Source organism: Rhinatrema bivittatum, unplaced genomic scaffold (assembly GCF_901001135.1).
Source record: "Rhinatrema bivittatum unplaced genomic scaffold, aRhiBiv1.1, whole genome shotgun sequence".
Classification (NCBI taxonomy): Eukaryota; Metazoa; Chordata; class Amphibia; order Gymnophiona; family Rhinatrematidae; genus Rhinatrema; species Rhinatrema bivittatum.
The window spans coordinates 1-24,055 of record NW_021820733.1 but is presented as its reverse complement, the minus strand read 5'-3'; the positions used below and the strand labels follow the sequence as shown (position 1 = coordinate 24,055).

General features: G+C 53.7%; 1 protein-coding gene across 1 annotated transcript in view; it reads left to right on the top strand.

The window, feature by feature from the left end:
- The window catches only part of LOC115082045, a gene marked incomplete at its 3' end in the record, with an annotated part of 189,599 nt that extends 180,736 nt beyond the window's left edge, over positions 1 to 8,863 (top strand). The window contains exons 6-7 of the mRNA XM_029586310.1: positions 7,652 to 7,729; positions 8,771 to 8,863. Of these exons, the coding sequence (XP_029442170.1) occupies positions 7,652 to 7,729; positions 8,771 to 8,863 (171 nt within the window). The remainder of the gene's footprint in view (positions 1 to 7,651; positions 7,730 to 8,770) is intronic.
- Between the last annotated feature and the right edge of the window lie 15,192 nt (positions 8,864 to 24,055).

Sequence of the window (24,055 nt, the reverse complement as noted above, 5' to 3'; positions counted from 1 at the left end):
GGATTGGTGGCCTGCTGGGCATGCTCAGTGTGCCAGCCAAAGTTCTAGAAACTTTGACAGAAGTTTTCCGTGCCGGGCTCCATCTGATGATGTCACCCATGTGTGAGTTCTAACATCCTGCTGTCCTGGGAGAACACCTGTTACAGGTAAGCAACTCTGCTTTATGGTATTTTCCATTTTATTCTCCATTCCTTTTCAGATCATTCCTAACCTTCTCTTTGCTTTTTTTTTGATTGCCGCAGCACACACTGAGCCAAAGTCTTCAATGTATTGTCCACAAAGACTCCAAGGTCTTTCGCCTTTGGTGGTGACTCCCAATACAGAACCCAGCATTGGTTATCTGTAGTTGGGATTTTTTCCCTTTGTGCATCACTTTGCACTTTCCTACATTAAATTTCATCTGCCATTCAGTTGCTTGCTCACTCGCTTTCCTAGTTTCACAATCCACTGCTTTTTTTTTTTTTTTTTTAGCAACTTTGAATAATTTTGTGTCATCTGCAAATCTGATCGCCTCGTTTGTCCTTCCCTTTTCCAGATTATTTATGAATATGTTAAACAGCACAGGTCCCTGGGGGCACTCCACCGTTTACCTTTCTCCAATTGGGGAAACTGGCCAGTTAAGTCCTACCCTCTGTTTCCAGCCTCGTAACCACTTATCAGTCCACAATAGGATTCTGCGCCCCCCCCCCCATTCCATCACTTTGTAATTTCCTGAGGAATCTGTCATGGAGGACTTTATCAGATGCCCTTCTGAAAATCCAAATACACTGTAACAACCGGCTCATCTTTGTGTTTATTTACACTCCGGATTTTATATAAGTAAATCCGTACTCGCCCTCTCTTTGCTGAGAAGGGATCTCTCTCTCGATCTCTCTCTTTTCCTTTTGGCTAGGGTGGCAGCTCTCACTCTGAGTCTCTGATCTCTTTGAAGGGGGAGCATCTTGTAGCTGTACCGGTGGCCATGTCTGAGCCGGTGCTGTTTTCCTAGGTTTCTGAGAAATGCTAGCTCCGCCCCCTTGAAAGGCCCTGTCTAGCCTTTCAGGTTGTGATGCCACCTGCATGTTGGACTTCTCTGCGCTTGGCTGGCTTTAGGGAGCCCCCCACGCTCATCTCTTATTGCTCGGCTCATGGAGAAAGGTGCACGGCCTCTGCTGCACCTCCTTCTTGTCTGCTGCTGCTGCATAGAAACATAGAAATGACGGCAGAAGAAGACCAAATGGCCCATCCAGTCTGCCCAGCAAGCTTCACACATTTTTTCTCTCATACTTATCTGTTTCTCTTAGCTCTTGGTTCTATTTCCCTTCCACCCCCACCATTAATGTAGAGAGCAGTGATGGAGCTGCATCCAAGTGAAATATCTAGCTTGATTAGTTAGGGGTAGTATGGGTAGTAACCACTGCAATAAGCAAGCTGCACCCATGCTTATTTGTTTTACCCAGACTATGTTATACAGTCCTTATTGGTTGTTTTTCTTCTCCCCTGCCGTTGAAGCATAGAGCTATGCTGGAAATGCGTGAAGTATCAGTTTTTCTTCTCCCCTGCCGTTGAAGCAGAGAGCTATGCTGGAAATGCGTGAAGTATCAGTTTTTCTTCTCCCCTGCCGTTGAAGCAGAGAGCTATGCTGGAAATGCGTGAAGTATCAGTTTTTCTTCTCCCCTGCCGTTGAAGCAGAGAGCTATGCTGGAAATGCGTGAAGTATCAGTTTTTCTTCTCCCCTGCCGTTGAAGCAGAGAGCTATGCTGGATATGCGTGAAGTATCAGTTTTTCTTCTCCCCTGCCGTTGAAGCAGAGAGCTATGCTGGAAATGCGTGAAGTATCAGTTTTTCTTCTCCCCTGCCGTTGAAGCAGAGAGCTATGCTGGAAATGCGTGAAGTATCAGTTTTTCTTCTCCCCTGCCGTTGAAGCAGAGAGCTATGCTGGATATGCATCGAAAGTGAAGTATCAGACACATTTGGTTTGGGGTAGTAACCGCCGTAACAAGCCAGCTACTCCCCGCTTTGTGAGTGCGAACCCTTTTTTCTTCTCCCCTTCTCCCCCCCTTCTCCCCTTTTTTCTTCTCCCCTGTCGATATGTTTCTTCTCCCCTGCAGATATGTTTGTGCACCGGGGGATAGGGGGGGCACAGCCTGGAAATCTCCATCCTGGCGTGCCAGGGTGTACATGAGCTCCTCTGCAGCTGGGTGCACAGACTCGTCCCCTGTTCTCAGGCCCCCGCAGTAGCAGCTGGTTTTCATAACATCATTAGAAGAGCAGTAAAACTCATGGTATGCAATGAAGCCGTGTCGGCCAGCTGCCGTTGCCTCGCCAAAATGGTACAAGGAGCTTGGGATTCCAGGAATGGGCCGGGGAGAGGGGGAGGCAGCAGCGTGGGTGGCTCCAGCGCTGCGCTCGGGTTTGTTAGCTGTGGGGGGGGGCGGGTGTTAGCTTCTGTGAAGACTCTGGCTCACTCTTGGTACCATCTCTTGGTACCTGCCATCTCAAAAAAGCAACAACAAAAAATCAAACAAGAAAACAAACAAACCAGGGGTGGGTAAGAGTATGGGGCAAGGGGGTGTGGCCTGCTTGTCTGCAGCTGTTGCCACCCCCAATTGAGCTGGATGTTCACTTGGATGCAGATACGGCGCTGCTCTCTGCATTGGTGGTGGGGTGGAGGGGAATTGTGGTGGGGTGGAGGGGAATTAGGGCTGGAGGGTACTGGAAGCCAATAGTAACAGGTGGGAGAGAGAAAAAGGGAAATAAAAAAAAAATGCATAAAGTGCGTAGCTTGCTGGGCAGACCGGATGGGCCGTTCGGTCTTCTTCTGCCGTCGTTTCTATGTTTCTTCCCCTTCACTGTGAACAACTGAAAGCCTCCTTGGGTGTTAAAGCAAACTCTCTGCCATTGCTTGATCGCCCCCCTCTCATCTAAGCCAGCTGAGGACTTTGTGTCTTGTGTGTACGGTGCAGGGATGGATATCATTTAGGGCCAGCCTTCTGGAGAGAGGAGCAGGGGATGTCCTGATCGCCCAGTGAAATGCCTTGCCCTCTGGCAGCTTTAAAAGTTATAAAAGGGATAACTTTGGGTTTTTTTTCCCAAAATAAGAGGAAAATCTCTATTCTAAGGCGATCCCTTGCCCACGCCCACCCTGACATGGGACCTGGGTCACCGCCCCTCCCCCCGTGACGTGACAAATAATTGGGCTTCCTCTCCTCTTCCTGGCACAGGGCGGGGTTGTACAAGTCTTCCTGGGCTTTAATCTGCTATAGTAGGGGGCAAGGGATGATTCCGATAACTTTACCGGTCCGACTATTTTACACGATGGCCAAAATAATGTACAGAATGTCTAAAATGAAAGTTCCCTGTACGTACCAGGATCAGTCCAGGACACCTGGGTTGTGACTCCGCACCAGTAGATGGAGACAGACTAAAACTTGTGGGCGGAGCCATATATGCCCCTGTGCCAGTCACAGCCCCTCAGTCTTACTCTGTACATTACAAACCAATAACAGTAGAGTGGTCAGGTTCCCAATGATGCTTGGCCCTTGTGTTCAGCCTGGAAGATGGTGCACTGGGCTGAGCCTTGCAGGCAGAAGGCTCTGTGTAGCCCATGAGCCTGCAGAGCGTGGGGGCTGCCCCGGCTGAGGTTTACTTTTGGCATCACTTTCATCCCCCTCCTTCTCCGGGACCACCACTCGTTTCTAATGAGAGGATTTCCAGCAGACATCCTGAACCCATTAGGGCTCGTTGGGCTTAGATGCCTTGGCTTCCTGTTTGCAGGCTCTGGTGTGTGGAGGGTAGGGGTGGGCTGATGGTTTTTTTCCAAGCCTGCAGGACATGCGTCGGCTCCTTTCAGAAACAAGAGCTCATTTATTGTACATCAAGGCAATAACGCTAAGGAAATCTCGCAGACCTTTCAGAACTGATGAATGAGAAGCAGAGGACAAATAAGAAGGGTTCTGTCCTCTTCTTCCATTTCCCAGTACCACAGCATGGTGTTATGGAGGTTCTGTCCCGCTCCGTCTCCAACCCCACAGCAGAGTGTTAGGGGCACTGTTCCTTGTAATCGGGACATATGCCCAGCATGGTGAGAGGAGCGGATCTTCATTGGAGTCCCATGCTGATTTCAGACTGATACAAATGACAAATGAAAAGCATGAATGCAGCACAGAAAACTGAAGAGCAGATCTTCATCAGTGCCCCATGCAGGCAGCACACTGATACACATAAAGCATGAATACAGCACAGACAGCTGAAGAGCAGATCTTCATCAGTGCCCCATGCAGGCATCACACGGATACACATAAAGCATGAATACAGCACGGACAGCTGAAGAGCAGATCTTCATCAGAGCCCATGCAGGCATCACACGGATACACATAAAGCATGAATACAGCACAGACAGCTGAAGAGCAGATCTTCATCAGAGCCCATGCAGGCATCACACGGATACACATAAAGCATGAATACAGCACAGACAACTGAAGAGCAGATCTTCATCAGTGCCCCATGCAGGCAGCACACTGATACATGTCAAGCATGAATACAGCATGGAGAGCGGAAGAGCAGTTCTTCATCAGATCCCCATGCAGGTGTTACACTGATACAGGTAAAGCATGAATACAGCACAGACAGCTGAAGAGCAGATCTTCATTAGAGCTCTATGCAGGTGTTACACTGATACACATAAAGCATGAATACAGCACAGACAGCTGAAGAGCAGATCTTCATTAGAGCTCTATGCAGGTGTTACACTGATACACATAAAGCATGAATACAGCACAGACAGCTGAAGAGATCTTCATTAGAGCTCTATGCAGGTGTTACACTGAAACAGGTAAATCATGAATACAGCACAGACAGCTGAAGAGATCTTCATTAGAGCTCTATGCAGGTGTTACACTGATACAGGTAAAGCATGAATACAGCACAGACAGCTGAAGAGATCTTCATTAGAGCTTTATGCAGGTGTCACACTGATACAGGTAAACCTTGACAACATACACAACTGAAGGATGGACTGAGGAAAGTATATTTTGAATGATCGGGGGATATGGTAAAGAACACAAATATTTTAACCCAAAAAATATCAAAATGTAAGGAATGATGTACACAGTAGAGGCAGATAAGTAGCTGTTTCTAGTAACATTTCTCAAATGCGGCCGCTGCAGATGAACGATTCAGCTAGCATCAGCTGAGGATTTTAGGTAAAACTGTGGCTGCGCTCCTGAAGCCACCGAAAATGTGTTTTGAGAACCCCCTACCCCTGGCGAAGTTGCTGAAGCGTCAGTGAGTGGTGGGTGGGAGCAGTGGGGCTGGCTCTCTGTGCCTTCTCAGGATCCATGCAAGCTGTTAGGCGTCCTAGGTGAGCCTTCAGCCTTCCCCCCCCCCCCCCCGTCCCTCCCCACTCCCATTAACCTTCAGGCCTACAGGCCGGTCTCCCTTGCAAAAGAAAGATGATAGGCCGTATGCTCTTTTCCAGCTTTCTGCCTATTTATATCTTGCATGTTCTGCGCAGATTACAACAAGATATGCAAAGAGACAAGGCACATAAAACAAAAATAACAATTAACAAAGCAGAAAACCGGACAATTAAAATAGTCTGCTCAGCTTTACAATCCCTGCTGCTCCTACAAAGATCCCCTGAGATTTTAATGATTAAACCCAGCAAGCATGATGACCCCACAGGCATATTTTTCCTTTGAAGTTAATTATTTTCTGAATTAGTGTATTATAGCTTCAATATGTAAAGCTGCCTGGATAAGTTAAATGCCGCTGAATATCCGCGTATTTATCGCTACTTAGCCGGATAAGTTAGATCTGCTCTAAGGTTAACTTAACTGGATAAGTAGCAATGCCCCGATTTTGTCCACTGCCCATCCACAGCTTATCCAGCTATTTAGATAGCCGGACAAGTGACTTACCTGGCTATTTAGCTGTGGCCGACCTTAACCAGATATCAGTGTTTGGTTAAGTCCTCCTTATCTGGCTGTCTAGCGCTAAAGGTGCTTTGAATATCCAGCTCTGTTTGTTTTGGTAGGGATGCCTTTGTCATGTCTCTGTGAATAATATGAATTTACAAAGTGTTATTCATTTGGATTAATAAAAATGTTGTATTAAGGTGTACTTTGTAAATGAACCTAAAGATGGCTTCTAATTTAGCGTTTTAATCGGGGCTTCCGATTTTAGATTTTAAGCAATAAACGTCAACGAAAGGCCCCCAAATACAAAAGCGTTGATTGGAGAAGCACCGGGAAACAGCAGGGCCTCCTGGCTGGCCTGGGATCCTGCGCTCTGCTTTCGTGCCTTTTCTGCCCGGACGGCTCCTCGGCTGCACAAATCGTGCAGCCGAGGAGCCGGTAAAAGTATCTGCACCGTCAGAGACGCCGATGAGCTCTGAATCTTTGTGTTGTGAAAGAACTGGAAAAGGGGCACCTGCACTTCCAATGTACCAGCAGCACCTTAGAAGAGGAGCCCTAGTTATGAGGGCATCGCCACCATTTCTGCGTGGACACCGGGAGAGCAGTTTTCACCAGTCATACCGATTTACCCAAGTACAAGGGCTCTTGGAAGGCTGTGCAGTGCTGTTTGCTTCTCCTACCACGACTTCGGATCGCCCTGGAGTCTGAATGGTGGCGTCCGTAAGACCTGGAATAAGCCAGGTCCCCTGAAGTAGGGAAGCAGGGGGGACCTTTGAGACGCAGACCACGTTGAGTTTGTTCTTGCTCCATCTTGGTTTGGTCTCTTCGTTGTACGTAAGACAGAGCGCCCGGCACATTGCCAGGGAGAGAGGGGGGAGAGGAGCAGGGATAGAAAGGACAGGGCTGGGCCCAGCGCGCTGAAGCATAGGGAAGCCCTTGGTGCTTGCATTCTGGGCCAGAGGCTGTCGGGCGCTGTTCTGCGGGGGGGGGGGGGGAGGGGGGGGGCATGCAGTGATGTTTTGTCGCCCCCCCCCCCACCGAGGAGAGAAGACGCAAACGTCGTCCTCCCTGCTCCCCGCATCCTGGGCACAATGGCTTCCTACCGGTAAGAGGGAATTGGTGAACAGCACCTCCTGCCGTTCGCTGCCGCCCCCGCCGCCAGATCGTGCTCCCAATCTCAACAGAAAGCCAGAGGAGGAGGAGGTGGCAGCGGTAGGCGTGGAGTTACCGCTCGTCCGACGGACATGATTCTGAAGGGGGTAGGAGGGCAGAAAAGTGGGGATTGCAGGGGGTGGGGGGGGGGAGGAGGATGGACGGGAGGGAAGGCGATGATGCCAGGAGGTGAATTGGGGGAGGAAAGGGGGATGGGGCGTGCCACGACAAAGTGAACCCACCGCTGGGTGTGCTGCGGCAGAAAGGGAGGGCCGTGGCCTCGGGAGAGGAGCGGAGAGTAGGGATCCTCTGCATGTGCTCTGTGTGCTGGTTTTGTATGTGCGCGTGGGGGTGAGGAGAGCTGCTTCCATTTGTATTAACGGAGGTGCAGGTTTCATGGCCGCCCCCCTCTCTCGGGGATGAGATGCGATCGTAGCATGTGATAACTTTCCCCACGTACGGCGCCGTGCGATAACATTCCTGTTTACAGCCCAGTGTGTGGTAATTTTCCCCGTGTGCCGCGCCATCCGACGGCTTTACCCTGTGATTAAAAACGTTACAGCGCACTCCTGATAACTTTCCCATTTCTTGTGCTTTTTCCAGCCCCGGGAGAAAGGCCGCATGCGCTTCCATAAACTCCAGAACGTACAGATCGCCCTCGACTACCTGAAGCACCGACAGGTGAGAGCCCCCTTCTCCCGAGGATGCGGAGGGAGCTGAGTGTTGCCCCTTCACCGGCCATCGCCGCCTCCTGTGCTGCCCAGTCATGTGCGGATTGAAAACAGGCCTCTTCCACAGCGTCTGCCCAGTGCAGTCCTGAATCCGGTGCCTTCAGAGACCGCAGAAGCTCATTACACTACAGCTAGAGATGGGCCAAAAACTGCCCCCCCCCCCCCTCCCACACACACACACCGATATCTGAGGATGTGTCCTGGGTGGGATTTATCGGATCACCACAGGATTGCAAGAAACTTTGCCTTTCCCCCCTCATTTCCTGGAATCTGATAAACTCCACCCGTGAGAAATCCTCTAGAATTATAGGTCTCCGTCAGTGAGGGATACGATCGGGCCTGGTACTGTCCTTGTCACTGAGAGACCATATGGGGTCTGGCGCTGTCCCTGGCACGTCTGTACTTGACATTGTCCCTGTCACCGGGGAACAAGCTCGGATCTGGGACTTGTCCCTATCACGGAGGATCAGGATCCGGCCTGGTGCTGTTCTATCACTGAGAAACCATCAAGCCTGCTATTCTTCTTTTTCTGAGAGTAGGAGGGTGGTTTACTATAATTTGAAATAAGCAGAGTTGGGTCTGCACCCTGATTTCACAACTCCAGGAATCCATTTGTGTGCTGCATGCTTTGAAAGCACACATTTTTTCTGTAGGGGAAGGAGGCAGCCATTTGCGGCAACTTTGAAACAGCAGGTGTTTGGTGCAGTGACATCACTTCCTGTTGTACCTCAAGATTACGTATCATCAGACTTCCTGGGGTGAGGGCAGATTTGAGAATGTTCCCCTCAAGTTACAGACCATGATAAAAAACACCTTAAAAATGCTTCCTTCAATCCAAGGCTTTGTTCCGGGGCCTCATCTGGAAGCTGTAAGAGGAGAGGGTGATTTGTGTGTATTGGAGTCAAAGGTAGTCCACACTATTCCTTCCTCCCAGCCATCTCCTGCTCAGATGGCGGGGCATCCTGGACAAATCATGCTTTGTCTTTTGTAGGTGAAGCTGGTGAACATCAGGAATGACGACATTGCAGATGGGAACCCCAAGCTCACCCTAGGCTTGATATGGACCATCATCCTTCACTTCCAGGTCAGTTGCAGCCTTTCAAATCATCTCCACAGCAAGAGCGTCGGTCACAAGCCCCAAACTTGACTGGAGGTGGGAGGGGGAAACAGCGAGCTTAGCTCTCCAATACTACTACTTCTAAAACTACAGGAATGAGCTCCCCACCCCCAGGACTCCAGCAGCGTTCCCGACAGTGACTCCTGCTGGGAGATCTGTCACATCCAGCGCTCCTAGAGGGGAGATAAAGTGGTCACACACGGAGAATCAGCTACAGAACTGCGATTGGAACTGAAGCACCAGTACGCAGTAGAGATGTGAATCGGAACTGAAATCCGAACCGATTCTGGTTCCGATTCACATCTATAGAGATGTGAATCGGAACTGAAATCCGAACCGATTCTGGTTCCGATTCACATCTATAGAGATGTGAATCGGAACTGAAATCCGAACCGATTCTGGTTCCGATTCACATCTCTAGTATGCAGACCGTATCATTGCAGGTCAAGAGGGACAGGCTGTAGTTTTACCACATTGTGCAGTGGGATGTAGTCCTGATTTCCCTGCATGCACTGAGTTAAAACTGTTTCTTTTGACCTGGACCCACGTGGTCATCCTGGGCACATGGAGCTGAAATGGCTTGCTCAAGAGTTGCAGAAGCTGGGATTAGAACTCATGAGCAGGCCGCTGCAGTAAGGTGCGTTCAGCTGAACTCCGTTTTTACCTGCACTTGAAGGCAGTGTAAACCTTCTTGCCAATGCAGGAAGGAGTTTTATGCTACAAAATGTGCGTTTAAAAATGTGAGATCTGCTTAGCGCCCTCACATGGAAATCCCATGCAAATGAGGGCAGTAAGCAGTACTCTCCGATGCAGAGAGGTGCACTTGGCCTAACCCCATGTTTCTTAATGCTGGAAACTTCCAGGTCAGAGGTGGAGTTAAGTTTCCAGCACCGATCAGAAGTGCAATAAACGTGCCCTTCAAGGAGCCTTATTTAGACTTCTGAGGTAGGAATCCAGCAGTGGCAGAGCCTTTCCTTCTGCTCGCTTCACCCCAATACTTCTGATGACCCCAGCGGCGGCTGCTCAGTGTCTCAGCTCTCCCCTAAAGGATCTAATAAGCCTTGTGCAGGAAACCTAGCTAAATGTCTTCTGCTGCATCCAAACACACACAGTATCTCCCTCTGCAAGCATGGAGCTATGTTAATGAAATTGTTCTGCAGGCCGAGAACGTGGGGTGGCAGGAATCGCTTCCAGAGCTGCGCAGAGGGATGGCTGGGATGAGGGCCCCTGCCTGTCTCTAGCTGGGGCGTTTTCCCTCAATGGGAGCCCGCAGCTGGCTTTGGGTTAGGGGAGAAACCAAGCACTTTGCGCGGTTCTCCCCTCCTCCCGGGTTAAAATGTGCATTCAGCCTGCTCTGCGCACACATTTTAACTCCGTATCCGCACATTATAACTCCCGATGCATTAGCTTATTTTGTTGGGAGCTAAAATCTGTATAAGCTGCATTAAAGAAGTGTGCCCTGAAGTTCAGCGCACAGTTTTAACACACCGGCCCAGGAATTGGGTGCGATCCATGGAAGACTCAACCTTGCAGCTCTTCCTGGCATGAAGAGGAGGCGGAGGAAGGAAGGAAGGGTGTGGTCCCACAAAGGATGACTCACCGGCTCTCTCTGCCTTTGATTTCTTCATGGTGGCTGCTCCCTCTCCCTTCCCGACACGCTCTATAGAATTTCCTTCAGAAGAAGTAAAGCCCCGGGGGGCTGGGAGAAGATGCCAGCTCCTTTATTGCCTCTACAAGTAGGCAACTGCTGCACCCCTGATGCCAGGAGATTACCAGCCCTCTGGGACAGAATCTGGAGAGGGAGAGGGACCAGGAGGCAAGGACAGGAGGACACAGTGAGCTACAAGGGGGGAAGTTTCCAGGCCTGTAGGAGCTTTAGAGGATTGCCCTGCTGATACCAGTGACCAGTTCTACAGCGCTGCACGAGACGCTCGCACTGTACAGATACAGATAAAAAACGAAGGTCTGCTCCTCCAGTCTACAGTCTAACCAAGACATACAGCCAAGACAAATAAAGAGGCTTCAGTAAAATCAACAAGGCCATAAAGTATTAGGGTTTAGGGATGAGCGCACCTCCGTCCCTCCCTCCCCCTCAGCTCATCAGCTAGAATCACTCTGTAATCTCGCCCTGCCCGTCTGCCTCTCAGAATGTCACAGTGGTAGAAAAACCCTTACACTACAAGTGCAAGGAACTATCGATTTTCTGGCCAGAATATCCCTGATATAGTATCTGCCACGAACCGAGACTGAGGGTCCCTCTCTCCCTGTGCTTGATATTAACTGAGGGCGTCCCTCTCTCCCTGCCTGATACTAGCACAGACTGAGGGAGCCCCTCTCTCCCTGTGCTTGATATTAACTGAGGGAGCCCCTCTCTCCCTGCCTGATACTAGCACAGACTGAGGGAGCCCCTCTCTCCCTGCCTGATACTAGCACAGACTGAGGGAGCCCCTCTCTCCATGCCTGATACTAGCACAGACTGAGGGAGCCCCTCTCTCCCTGCCTGATACTAGCACAGACTGAGGGAGCCCCTCTCTCCCTGCCTGATACTAGCACAGACCGAGGGAGCCCCTCTCTCCCTGCCTGATACTAGCACAGACTGAGGGAGCCCCTCTCTCCCTGCCTGATACTAGCACAGACTGAGGGAGCCCCTCTCTCCATGCCTGATACTAGCACAGACTGAGCGAGCCCCTCTCTCCATGCCTGATACTAGCACAGACTGAGGGAGCCCCTCTCTCCCTGCCTGATACTAGCACAGACTGAGGGAGACCCTCTCTCCATGGCTGATACTAGCACAGACTGAGGGAGCCCCTCTCTCCCTGCCTGATACTAGCACAGACTGAGGGAGCCCCTCTCTCCATGTCTGATACTAGCACAGACTGAGGGAGCCCCTCTCTCCATGCCTGATACTAGCACAGACTGAGGGAGCCCCTCTCTCCATGTCTGATACTAGCACAGACTGAGGGAGCCCCTCTCTCCATGTCTGATACTAGCACAGACTGAGGGAGCCCCTCTCTCCATGCCTGATACTAGCACAGACTGAGGGAGCCCCTCTCTCCATGCCTGATACTGGCACAGACTGAGGGAGCCCCTCTCTCCATGCCTGATACTAGCACAGACTGAGGGAGCCCCTCTCTCCCTGCCTGATACTAGCACAGACTGAGGGAGCCCCTCTCTCCCTGCCTGATACTAGCACAGACTGAGGGAGCCCCTCTCTCCATGTCTGATACTAGCACAGACTGAGGGAGCCCCTCTCTCCATGTCTGATACTAGCACAGACTGAGGGAGCCCCTCTCTCCCTGCCTGATACTAGCACAGACTGAGGGAGCCCCTCTCTCCCTGCCTGATACTAGCACAGACTGAGGGAGCCCCTCTCTCCCTGCCTGATACTGGCACAGACTGAGGGAGCCCCTCTCTCCCTGCCTGATACTAGCACAGACTGAGGGAGCCCCTCTCTCCCTGCCTGATACTAGCACAGACTGAGGGAGCCCCTCTCTCCCTGCCTGATACTAGCACAGACTGAGGGAGCCCCTCTCTCCATGCCTGATACTAGCACAGACTGAGCGAGCCCCTCTCTCCATGTCTGATACTAGCACAGACTGAGGGAGCCCCTCTCTCCCTGCCTGATACTAGCACAGACTGAGGGAGCCCCGCTCTCCATGTCTGATACTAGCACAGACTGAGGGAGCCCCTCTCTCCCTGCCTGATACTAGCACAGACTGAGGGAGCCCCTCTCTCCATGTCTGATACTAGCACAGACTGAGGGAGCCCCTCTCTCCCTGCCTGATACTAGCACAGACTGAGGGAGCCCCTCTCTCCATGCCTGATACTAGCACAGACTGAGGGAGCCCCTCTCTCCCTGCCTGATACTAGCACAGACTGAGGGAGCCCCTCTCTCCATGCCTGATACTAGCACAGACTGAGGGAGCCCCTCTCTCCCTGCCTGATACTGGCACAGACTGAGGGAGCCCCTCTCTCCATGCCTGATACTAGCACAGAATGAGGGAGCCCCTCTCTCCCTGCCTGATACTAGCACAGACTGAGGGAGCCCCTCTCTCCCCTGCCTGATACTAGCACAGACTGAGGGAGCCCCTCTCTCCATGCCTGATACTAGCACAGACTGAGGGAGCCCCTCTCTCCCTGCCTGATACTAGCACAGACTGAGGGAGCCCCTCTCTCCCTGCCTGATACTAGCACAGACTGAGCGAGCCCCTCTCTCCATGTCTGATACTAGCACAGACTGAGGGAGCCCCTCTCTCCCTGCCTGATACTAGCACAGACTGAGGGAGCCCCTCTCTCCATGTCTGATACTAGCACAGACTGAGGGAGCCCCTCTCTCCATGCCTGATACTAGCACAGACTGAGGGAGCCCCTCTCTCCCTGCCTGATACTAGCACAGACTGAGGGAGCCCCTCTCCCTGCCTGATACTAGCACAGACCGAGGGAGCCCCTCTCTCCATGCCTGATACTAGCACAGACTGAGGGAGCCCCTCTCTCCCTGCCTGATACTAGCACAGACTGAGGGAGCCCCTCTCTCCATGTCTGATACTAGCACAGACTGAGGGAGCCCCTCTCTCCCTGCCTGATACTAGCACAGACTGAGGGAGCCCCTCTCTCCATGCCTGATACTAGCACAGACTGAGGGAGCCCCTCTCTCCATGCCTGATACTAGCACAGACTGAGGGAGCCCCTCTCTCCCTGCTTGATACTAGCACAGACTGAGGGAGCCCCTCTCTCCATGTCTGATACTAGCACAGACTGAGGGAGCCCCTCTCTCCCTGCCTGATACTAGCACAGACTGAGGGAGCCCCTCTCTCCATGCCTGATACTAGCACAGACTGAGGGAGCCCCTCTCTCCATGTCTGATACTAGCACAGACTGAGGGAGCCCCTCTCTCCATGCCTGATACTAGCACAGGCTGAGGGAGCCCCTCTCTCCCTGCCTGATACTAGCACAGACTGAGGGAGCCCCTCTCTCCATGCCTGATACTAGCACAGACTGAGGGAGCCCCTCTCTCCATGTCTGATACTAGCACAGACTGAGGGAGCCCCTCTCTCCATGCCTGATACTAGCACAGACTGAGGGAGCCCCTCTCTCCATGTCTGATACTAGCACAGACTGAGGGAGCCCCTCTCTCCCTGCCTGATACTAGCACAGACTGAGGGAGCCCCTCTCTCCATGTCTGATACTAGCACAGACTGAGGGAGCCCCTCTCTCCATGCCTGATACTAGCACAGACTGAGGGAGCCCCCTCTCTCCCTGCCTGATACTAGCACAGACTGAGGGAGCCCCTCTCTCCATGCCTGATACTAGCACAGACTGAGGGAGCCCCTCTCTCCATGCCTGATACTAGCACAGACTGAGGGAGCCCCTCTCTCCATGCCTGATACTAGCACAGACTGAGGGAGCCCCTCTCTCCATGCCTGATACTAGCACAGACTGAGGGAGCCCCTCTCTCCTGTCTGATACTAGCACAGACTGAGGGAGCCCCTCTCTCCCTGCCTGATACTAGCACAGACTGAGGGAGCCCCTCTCTCCATGCCTGATACTAGCACAGACTGAGGGAGCCCCTCTCTCCATGCCTGATACTAGCACAGACTGAGGGAGCTCCTCTCTCCCTGCCTGATACTAGCACAGACTGAGGGAGCCCCTCTCTCCATGCCTGACACTAGCACAGACTGAGGGAGCCCCTCTCTCCATGCCTGATACTAGCACAGACTGAGGGAGCCCCTCTCTCCATGCCTGATACTAGCACAGACTGAGGGAGCCCCTCTCTCCATGCCTGATACTAGCACAGACTGAGGGAGCCCCTCTCTCCATGCCTGATACTAGCACAGACTGAGGGAGCCCCTCTCTCCCTGCCTGATACTAGCACAGACTGAGGGAGCCCCTCTCTCCCTGCCTGATACTAGCACAGACTGAGGGAGCCCCTCTCTCCCTGCCTGATACTGGCACAGACTGAGGGAGCCCCTCTCTCCATGCCTGATACTGGCACAGACTGAGGGAGCCCCTCTCTCCCTGCCTGATACTGGCACAGACTGAGGGAGCCCCTCTCTCCATGCCTGATACTAGCACAGACTGAGGGAGCCCCTCTCTCCATGCCTGACACTAGCACAGACTGAGGGAGCCCCTCTCTCCATGCCTGACACTAGCACAGACTGAGGAAGCCCCTCTCCATGCCTGATACTGGCACAGACTGAGGGAGCCCCTCTCTCCATGTCTGATACTAGCACAGACTGAGGGAGCCCCTCTCTCCCTGCCTGATACTAGCACAGACTGAGGGAGCCCCTCTCTCCATGTCTGATACTAGCACAGACTGAGGGAGCCCCTCTCTCCATGTCTGATACTAGCACAGACTGAGGGAGCCCCTCTCTCCCTGCCTGATACTAGCACAGACTGAGGGAGCCCCTCTCCATGCCTGATACTAGCACAGACTGAGGGAGCCCCTCTCTCCATGTCTGATACTAGCACAGACTGAGGGAGCCCCTCTCTCCATGCCTGATACTAGCACAGACTGAGGGAGCCCCTCTCTCCCTGCCTGATACTAGCACAGACTGAGGGAGCCCCTCTCTCCCTGCCTGATACTAGCACAGACTGAGGGAGCCCCTCTCTCCATGCCTGATACTAGCACAGACTGAGGGAGCCCCTCTCTCCATGCCTGACACTAGCACAGACTGAGGGAGCCCCTCTCTCCATGTCTGATACTAGCACAGACTGAGGGAGCCCCTCTCTCCCTGCCTGATACTAGCACAGGCTGAGGGAGCTCCTCTCTCCATGTCTGATACTAGCACAGACTGAGGGAGCCCCTCTCTCCATGCCTGATACTAGCACAGACTGAGGGAGCCCCTCTCTCCATGCCTGACACTAGCACAGACTGAGGGAGCCCCTCTCTCCCTGCCTGATACTAGCACAGACTGAGGGAGCCCCTCTCTCCATGCCTGACACTAGCACAGACTGAGGGAGCCCCTCTCTCCCTGCCTGATACTAGCACAGACTGAGGGAGCCCCTCTCTCCCTGCCTGATACTAGCACAGACTGAGGGAGCTCCTCTCTCCATGTCTGATACTAGCACAGACTGAGGGAGCCCCTCTCTCCATGTCTGATACTAGCACAGACTGAGGGAGCCCCTCTCTCCCTGCCTGATACTAGCACAGACTGAGGAAGCTCCTCTCTCCATGCCTGATACTAGCACAGACTGAGGGCGTCCCTCTCTCCATGCCTGATACTAGCACAGACTGAGGGCGTCCCTCTCTCCATGCCTGACACTAGCACAGACTGAGGGAGCCCCTCTCTCCCTGCCTGATACTAGCACAGACTGAGGGAGCCCTCTCTCCATGCCTGATACTAGCACAGACTGAGGGAGCCCCTCTCTCCATGCCTGATACTAGCACAGACTGAGGGAGCCCCTCTCTCCCTGCCTGATACTAGCACAGACTGAGGGAGCCCCTCTCTCCATGCCTGATACTAGCACAGACTGAGGGAGCCCCTCTCTCCATGCCTGATACTAGCACAGACTGAGGGAGCCCCTCTCTCCATGCCTGACACTAGCACAGACTGAGGGAGCCCCTCTCTCCATGTCTGATACTAGCACAGACTGAGGGAGCCCCTCTCTCCCTGCCTGATACTAGCACAGACTGAGGGAGCCCCTCTCTCCCTGCCTGACACTAGCACAGACTGAGGGAGCCCCTCTCTCCATGCCTGATACTAGCACAGACTGAGGGAGCCCCTCTCTCCATGCCTGATACTAGCACAGACTGAGGGAGCCCCTCTCTCCCTGCCTGATACTGGCACAGACTGAGGGAGCCCCTCTCTCCATGCCTGATACTAGCACAGACTGAGGGAGCCCCTCTCTCCATGCCTGACACTAGCACAGACTGAGGGAGCCCCTCTCTCCATGCCTGATACTAGCACAGACTGAGGAAGCTCCTCTCTCCATGCCTGATACTAGCACAGACTGAGGGAGCCCCTCTCTCCATGCCTGATACTGGCACAGACTGAGGGAGCCCCTCTCTCCATGCCTGATACTAGCACAGACTGAGGGATCCCCTCTCTCCCTGCCTGATACTAGCACAGACTGAGGGAGCCCCTCTCTCCCTGCCTGATACTAGCACAGACTGAGGGAGCCCCTCTCTCCCTGCCTGATACTAGCACAGACTGAGGGAGCCCCTCTCTCCCTGCCTGATACTAGCACAGACTGAGGGAGCCCCTCTCTCCCTGCCTGATACTAGCACAGACTGAGGGAGCCCCTCTCTCCATGCCTGATACTAGCACAGACTGAGGAGCCCCTCTCTCCCTGCCTGATACTGGCACAGACTGAGGGAGCCCCTCTCTCCATGCCTGATACTAGCACAGACTGAGGAGCCCCTCTCTCCCTGCCTGATACTAGCACAGACTGAGGGAGCCCCTCTCCTCCCTGCCTGATACTAGCACAGACTGAGGGAGCCCCTCTCTCCATGCCTGATACTAGCACAGACTGAGGGAGCCCCTCTCTCCCTGCCTGATACTAGCACAGACTGAGGGAGCCCCTCTCTCCCTGCCTGATACTAGCACAGACTGAGCGAGCCCCTCTCTCCATGTCTGATACTAGCACAGACTGAGGGAGCCCCTCTCTCCCTGCCTGATACTAGCACAGACTGAGGGAGCCCCTCTCTCCATGTCTGATACTAGCACAGACTGAGGGAGCCCCTCTCTCCATGTCTGATACTAGCACAGACTGAGGGAGCCCCTCTCTCCATGCCTGATACTAGCACAGACTGAGGGAGCCCCTCTCTCCATGTCTGATACTAGCACAGACTGAGGGAGCCCCTCTCTCCATGCCTGATACTAGCACAGACTGAGGGAGCCCCTCTCTCCCTGCCTGATACTAGCACAGACTGAGGGAGCCCCTCTCCCTGCCTGATACTAGCACAGACCGAGGGAGCCCCTCTCTCCATGCCTGATACTAGCACAGACTGAGGGAGCCCCTCTCTCCCTGCCTGATACTAGCACAGACTGAGGGAGCCCCTCTCTCCATGTCTGATACTAGCACAGACTGAGGGAGCCCCTCTCTCCCTGCCTGATACTAGCACAGACTGAGGGAGCCCCTCTCTCCATGCCTGATACTAGCACAGACTGAGGGAGCCCCTCTCTCCATGTCTGATACTAGCACAGACTGAGGGAGCCCCTCTCTCCCTGCCTGATACTAGCACAGACTGAGGGAGCCCCCTCTCTCCATGTCTGATACTAGCACAGACTGAGGGAGCCCCTCTCTCCATGCCTGATACTAGCACAGGCTGAGGGAGCCCCTCTCTCCATGCCTGATACTAGCACAGACTGAGGGAGCACCTCTCTCCATGCCTGATACTAGCACAGACTGAGGGAGCCCCTCTCTCCATGCCTGATACTAGCACAGACTGAGGGAGCCCCCTCTCTCCATGCCTGATACTAGCACAGACTGAGGGAGCCCCTCTCTCCCTGTCTGATACTAGCACAGACTGAGGGAGCCCCTCTCTCCCTGCCTGATACTAGCACAGACTGAGGGAGCCCCTCTCTCCATGCCTGATACTAGCACAGACTGAGGGAGCCCCTCTCTCCATGCCTGATACTAGCACAGACTGAGGGAGCCCCTCTCTCCCTGCCTGATACTAGCACAGACTGAGGGAGCCCCTCTCTCCATGCCTGACACTAGCACAGGACTGAGGGAGCCCCTCTCTCCATGCCTGATACTAGCACAGACTGAGGGAGCCCCTCTCTCCATGCCTGATACTAGCACAGACTGAGGGAGCCCCTCTCTCCATGCCTGATACTAGCACAGACTGAGGGAGCCCCTCTCTCCATGCCTGATACTAGCACAGACTGAGGGAGCCCCTCTCTCCATGTCTGATACTAGCACAGACTGAGGGAGCCCCTCTCTCCATGCCTGATACTAGCACAGACTGAGGAGCCCCTCTCTCCATGCCTGATACTAGCACAGACTGAGGGAGCCCCCTCTCTCCCTGCCTGATACTAGCACAGACTGAGGGAGCCCCTCTCTCCATGCCTGACACTAGCACAGACTGAGGGAGCCCCTCTCTCCATGCCTGATACTAGCACAGACTGAGGGAGCCCCTCTCTCCATGCCTGATACTAGCACAGACTGAGGGAGCCCCTCTCTCCATGCCTGATACTAGCACAGACTGAGGGAGCCCCTCTCTCTCCATGCCTGATACTAGCACAGACTGAGGGAGCCCCTCTCTCCATGCCTGATACTAGCACAGACTGAGGGAGCCCCTCTCTCCCTGCCTGATACTAGCACAGACTGAGGGAGCCCCTCTCTCCCTGCCTGATACTGGCACAGACTGAGGGAGCCCCTCTCTCCATGCCTGATACTAGCACAGACTGAGGGAGCCCCTCTCTCCCTGCCTGATACTGGCACAGACTGAGGGAGCCCCTCTCTCCATGCCTGATACTAGCACAGACTGAGGGAGCCCCTCTCTCCATGCCTGACACTAGCACAGACTGAGGGAGCCCCTCTCTCCATGCCTGACACTAGCACAGACTGAGGAAGCCCCTCTCCATGCCTGATTACTGGCACAGACTGAGGGAGCCCCTCTCTCCATGTCTGATACTAGCACAGACTGAGGGAGCCCCTCTCTTCCTGCCTGATACTAGCACAGACTGAGGGAGCCCCTCTCTCCATGTCTGATAACTAGCACAGACTGAGGGAGCCCCTCTCTCCATGTCTGATACTAGCACAGACTGAGGGAGCCCCTCTCTCCCTGCCTGATACTAGCACAGACTGAGGGAGCCCCTCTCCCATGCCTGATACTAGCACAGACTGAGGGAGCCCCTCTCTCCATGTCTGATACTAGCACAGACTGAGGGAGCCCCTCTCTCCATGCCTGATACTAGCACAGACTGAGGGAGCCCCTCCTCCCTGCCTGATACTAGCACAGACTGAGGGAGCCCCTCTCTCCCTGCCTGATACTAGCACAGACTGAGGGAGCCCCTCTCTCCATGCCTGATACTAGCACAGACTGAGGAGCCCCTCTCTCCATGCCTGACACTAGCACAGACTGAGGGAGCCCCTCTCTCCATGTCTGATACTAGCACAGACTGAGGGAGCCCCTCTCTCCTGCCTGATACTAGCACAGGCTGAGGGAGCTCCTCTCTCATGTCTGATACTAGCACAGACTGAGGGAGCCCCTCTCTCCATGCCTGATACTAGCACAGACTGAGGGAGCCCCTCTCTCCATGCCTGACACTAGCACAGACTGAGGGAGCCCCTCTCTCCCTGCCTGATACTAGCACAGACTGAGGGAGCCCCTCTCTCCATGCCTGACACTAGCACAGACTGAGGGAGCTCCTCTCTCCATGCCTGATACTAGCACAGACTGAGGGAGCCCCTCTCCTCCTGTCTGATACTAGCACAGACTGAGGGAGCCCCTCTCTCCCTGCCTGATACTAGCACAGACTGAGGAAGCCCTCTCTCCATGCCTGATACTAGCACAGACTGAGGGAGCCCCTCTCTCCATGCCTGATACTAGCACAGACTGAGGGACCCTCTCTCCATGCCTGATACTAGCACAGACTGAGGGAGCCCCTCTCTCCATGCCTGATACTAGCACAGACTGAGGGAGCCCCTCTCTCCATGCCTGATACTAGCACAGACTGAGGGAGCCCCTCTCTCCATGCCTGATACTAGCAGACTGAGGGAGCCCCTCCTCCCTGCCTGATACTAGCACAGACTGAGGGAGCCCTCTCTCCATGCCTGATACTAGCACAGACTGAGGGAGCCCCTCTCTCCATGCCTGATACTAGCACACTGAGGAGCCCCTCTCTCCATGCCTGACTAGCACAGACTGAGGAGCCCCTCTCTCCATCCTGATACTAGCACAGACTGAGGGAGCCCCTCTCTCCCTGCCTGATACTAGCACAGACTGAGGGAGCCCCTCTCTCCTGCCTGATACTAGCACAGACTGAGGGAGCCCCTCTCTCCCTGCCTGATACTAGCACAGACTGAGGGAGCCCCTCTCTCCATGCCTGATACTAGCACAGACTGAGGGAGCCCCTCTCTCCTGCCTGATACTAGCACAGACTGAGGGAGCCCTCTCTCCATGCCTGATACTAGCACAGACTGAGGGAGCCCCTCTCTCCCTGCCTGACACTACAGACTGAGGGAGCCCCTCTCTCCATGCCTGATACTAGCACGACTGAGGGAGCCCTCTCTCCATGCCTGATACTAGCACAGACTGAGGGAGCCCCTCTCTCCTGCCTGATACTAGCACAGACTGAGGGAGCCCCTCTCCCTGCCTGATACTAGCACAGACTGAGGGAGCCCCTCTCTCCCTGCCTGATACTAGCACAGACTGAGGGAGCCCCTCTCTCCCTGCCTGATACTAGCACAGACTGAGGGAGCCCCTCTCTCCCTGCCTGATACTAGCACAGACTGAGGGAGCCCCTCTCTCCCTGCCTGATACTAGCACAGACTGAGGGAGCCCTCTCTCCTGCCTGACACTAGCACAGACTGAGGGAGCCCCTCTCTCCATGCCTGATACTGCACAGACTGAGGGAGCCCCTCTCTCCTGCCTGATACTCACAGACTGAGGGAGCCCCTCTCTCCCTGCCTGATACTAGCACAGACTGAGGGAGCCCCTCTCTCCCTGCCTGACACTAGCACAGACTGAGGGACCCCTCTCCCGCCAAACACTCAGAACAACTGAAGTTGGCCCTCTCCCTCTATCCCCAGTATAATCATTCTTCTTTCGTCTGCAGAAGTGATATTGCTCAGCTCTAATGTGCCCTTACACACCAATGTTGTGATGTATTCTCGCCCCTCTATGTTTACTGAAGAGATATCACCTAGCCACAGTATATCATCTGCTACCCTCCCGCTTTGTCTACAGGATTGATATCACTAGTTTCTGGCATCTCCTCAGCCTCCTGCATGTATAGGAATGGTATCACCCTACCTGCCCATCCATGCCTGCAGAAGAGATATCAACCTGCTCCTGTATATTCTCGCACTCTGTCTACATAAGTGTATCACTTAAATCTAGTGCATTCTTCCCCCCCCCCCCCCAGCCCCCCACTCCATCTCTGACCAGGAGATATCACCCACACCTGGTGTATTCTCACCCTCTGTGTCTGCAGAACTGATATCATCCAGGCCAGATATATCCTCACCCCCTTATGTATGCAGAAGTGGTGACACACAGCCATTGAAGATCCTCATCCTCCTCTGTCTGCAGAAGGGATATGACTCAACTCATGGACAGTTTCACATCCCACTGTGCCTACAAACGTGGTAACAGCCATCCCTGGTGTACCCTCATAACCGCCATGTCTGCAGAAATGATATCACCCAACCCCGGTGTATCCTCATGCTCTCGCATGTCTGCAGAAATATCACCGAGCCCTGTGTATCCTCGCACTCCCACATGTCTGCAGAAATATCACCCAGCCCGGTGTATCCTCGCACTCCCACATGTCTGCAGAAATATCACCCAGCCCGGTGTATCCTCGCATTCCCACCTGTCTAGAAAGATATCACCCCAGCCCGGTGTATCCTCGCATTCCCACCTGTCTACAGAAATGATATCACCCAGCCCTGTGTAACCTCGCATTCCAACCTGTCTCAGAAATGATATCACCCAGCCCGTGTATCCTCGCATCCCACCTGCTATAAAATGATATCACCCAGCCCTGTGTCCTCGCATTCCAACCTGTCTACAGAAATGATATCACCCAGCCCTGTGTATCCTCGCATTCCCACCTGTCTATAGAAATGATATCACCCAGCCCTGTGTACCTCGCATTCCAACCTGTCTACAGAAATGATATCACCCAGCCCTGTGTATCCTCCGCATTCCCACCTGTCTACAGAAATGATATCACCCAGCCCTGTGTATCCTCGCATTCCCACATGTCTGCAGAAATATCACCCCCCTGTGTATCCTCACACTCCCATGTCTGCAGAAATATCAACCCAGCCCTGTGTATCCTTGCATTCCCACATCTGCAGAAATATCACCCCCTGTGTATCCTCGCATTCCCACCTGTCTACAGAAAATATCACCCAGCCCTGTGTATCCTCGCATTCCCACCTGTCACAGAAATGATATCACCCAGCCCTGTGTATCCTCACATTCCCACATGTCTGCAGAAATCTCCCAGACCTGTGTATCCTTGCATCACAGGTCTGCAGAAGGAAATCACCCAACCCGGTGTATCCTCGCACTCCCACAGGTCTACAGAAGAGATATCACCCAGCCCGGTGTATCTTGCACTCCCACGTCTGCAGGAATGATATCACCCAGCCCGTGTTATCTCGCATCCCACATGTCTGCAGAAATATCTCCCAGACCTGTGTATCCTTGAACACTCACAGGTCTGCGAGAGAAATCACCCAACCCGGTGTATCCTCGCACTCACATGTCTGCAAGAATGATATCACCCAGCCCGGTGTATCTCACACTCCCACAAATCTGCAGAAGAGATATCCCCCAACCCGTGTATCTTCGCACTCACAGGACTGCAGAAGATATCACCCAGCCCGGTGATTCCTCGCACTCCCACAGGTCTACAGGAATGATATCACCCAGCCCGGTGTATCCTTGCAATCACAGGTCTGCAGAATGACATCACCAGCCCGGTGTATCCTCATACTCCCACAAGTCTGCAGAAGAGATATCACCCAGCCCGTTATCTTGCACTCCCACAGGTCTGCAGGAATGATATCACCCAAGCCCGGTGTATCTTGCAATCCCACAGGTCTGCAGGAATGATATCACCCAGCCCGGTGTATCTCTCGCCCCACAGGTCTACAGGAATGATATCACCTAGCCCGGTATCCTATACTCCCACAAGTCTGCAGAAGAGATCACCCAGCCCGTGTATCTTTGCACTCCCACAGGTCTGCAGGAATGATATCACCCAGCCCGGTGTATCCTTGCAGTCCCACAGGTCTGCAGAATGATATCACCCAGCCCGGTGTATCCTCGCACTTCCACATGTCTACAGGAATGATATCACCTAGCCCGGTGTATCGTCGCAGGCCCACAGGTCTGCAGGAATGTATCACCCAGCCGGTATCCCGCACTCCCACAGGTCTACAGGACTGATATCACCCAGCCCGGTGGTATCTCGCATCCCACAGGTCACAGGAATGATATCACCCACCCGGTGTATCGTCGCAGGCCCACAG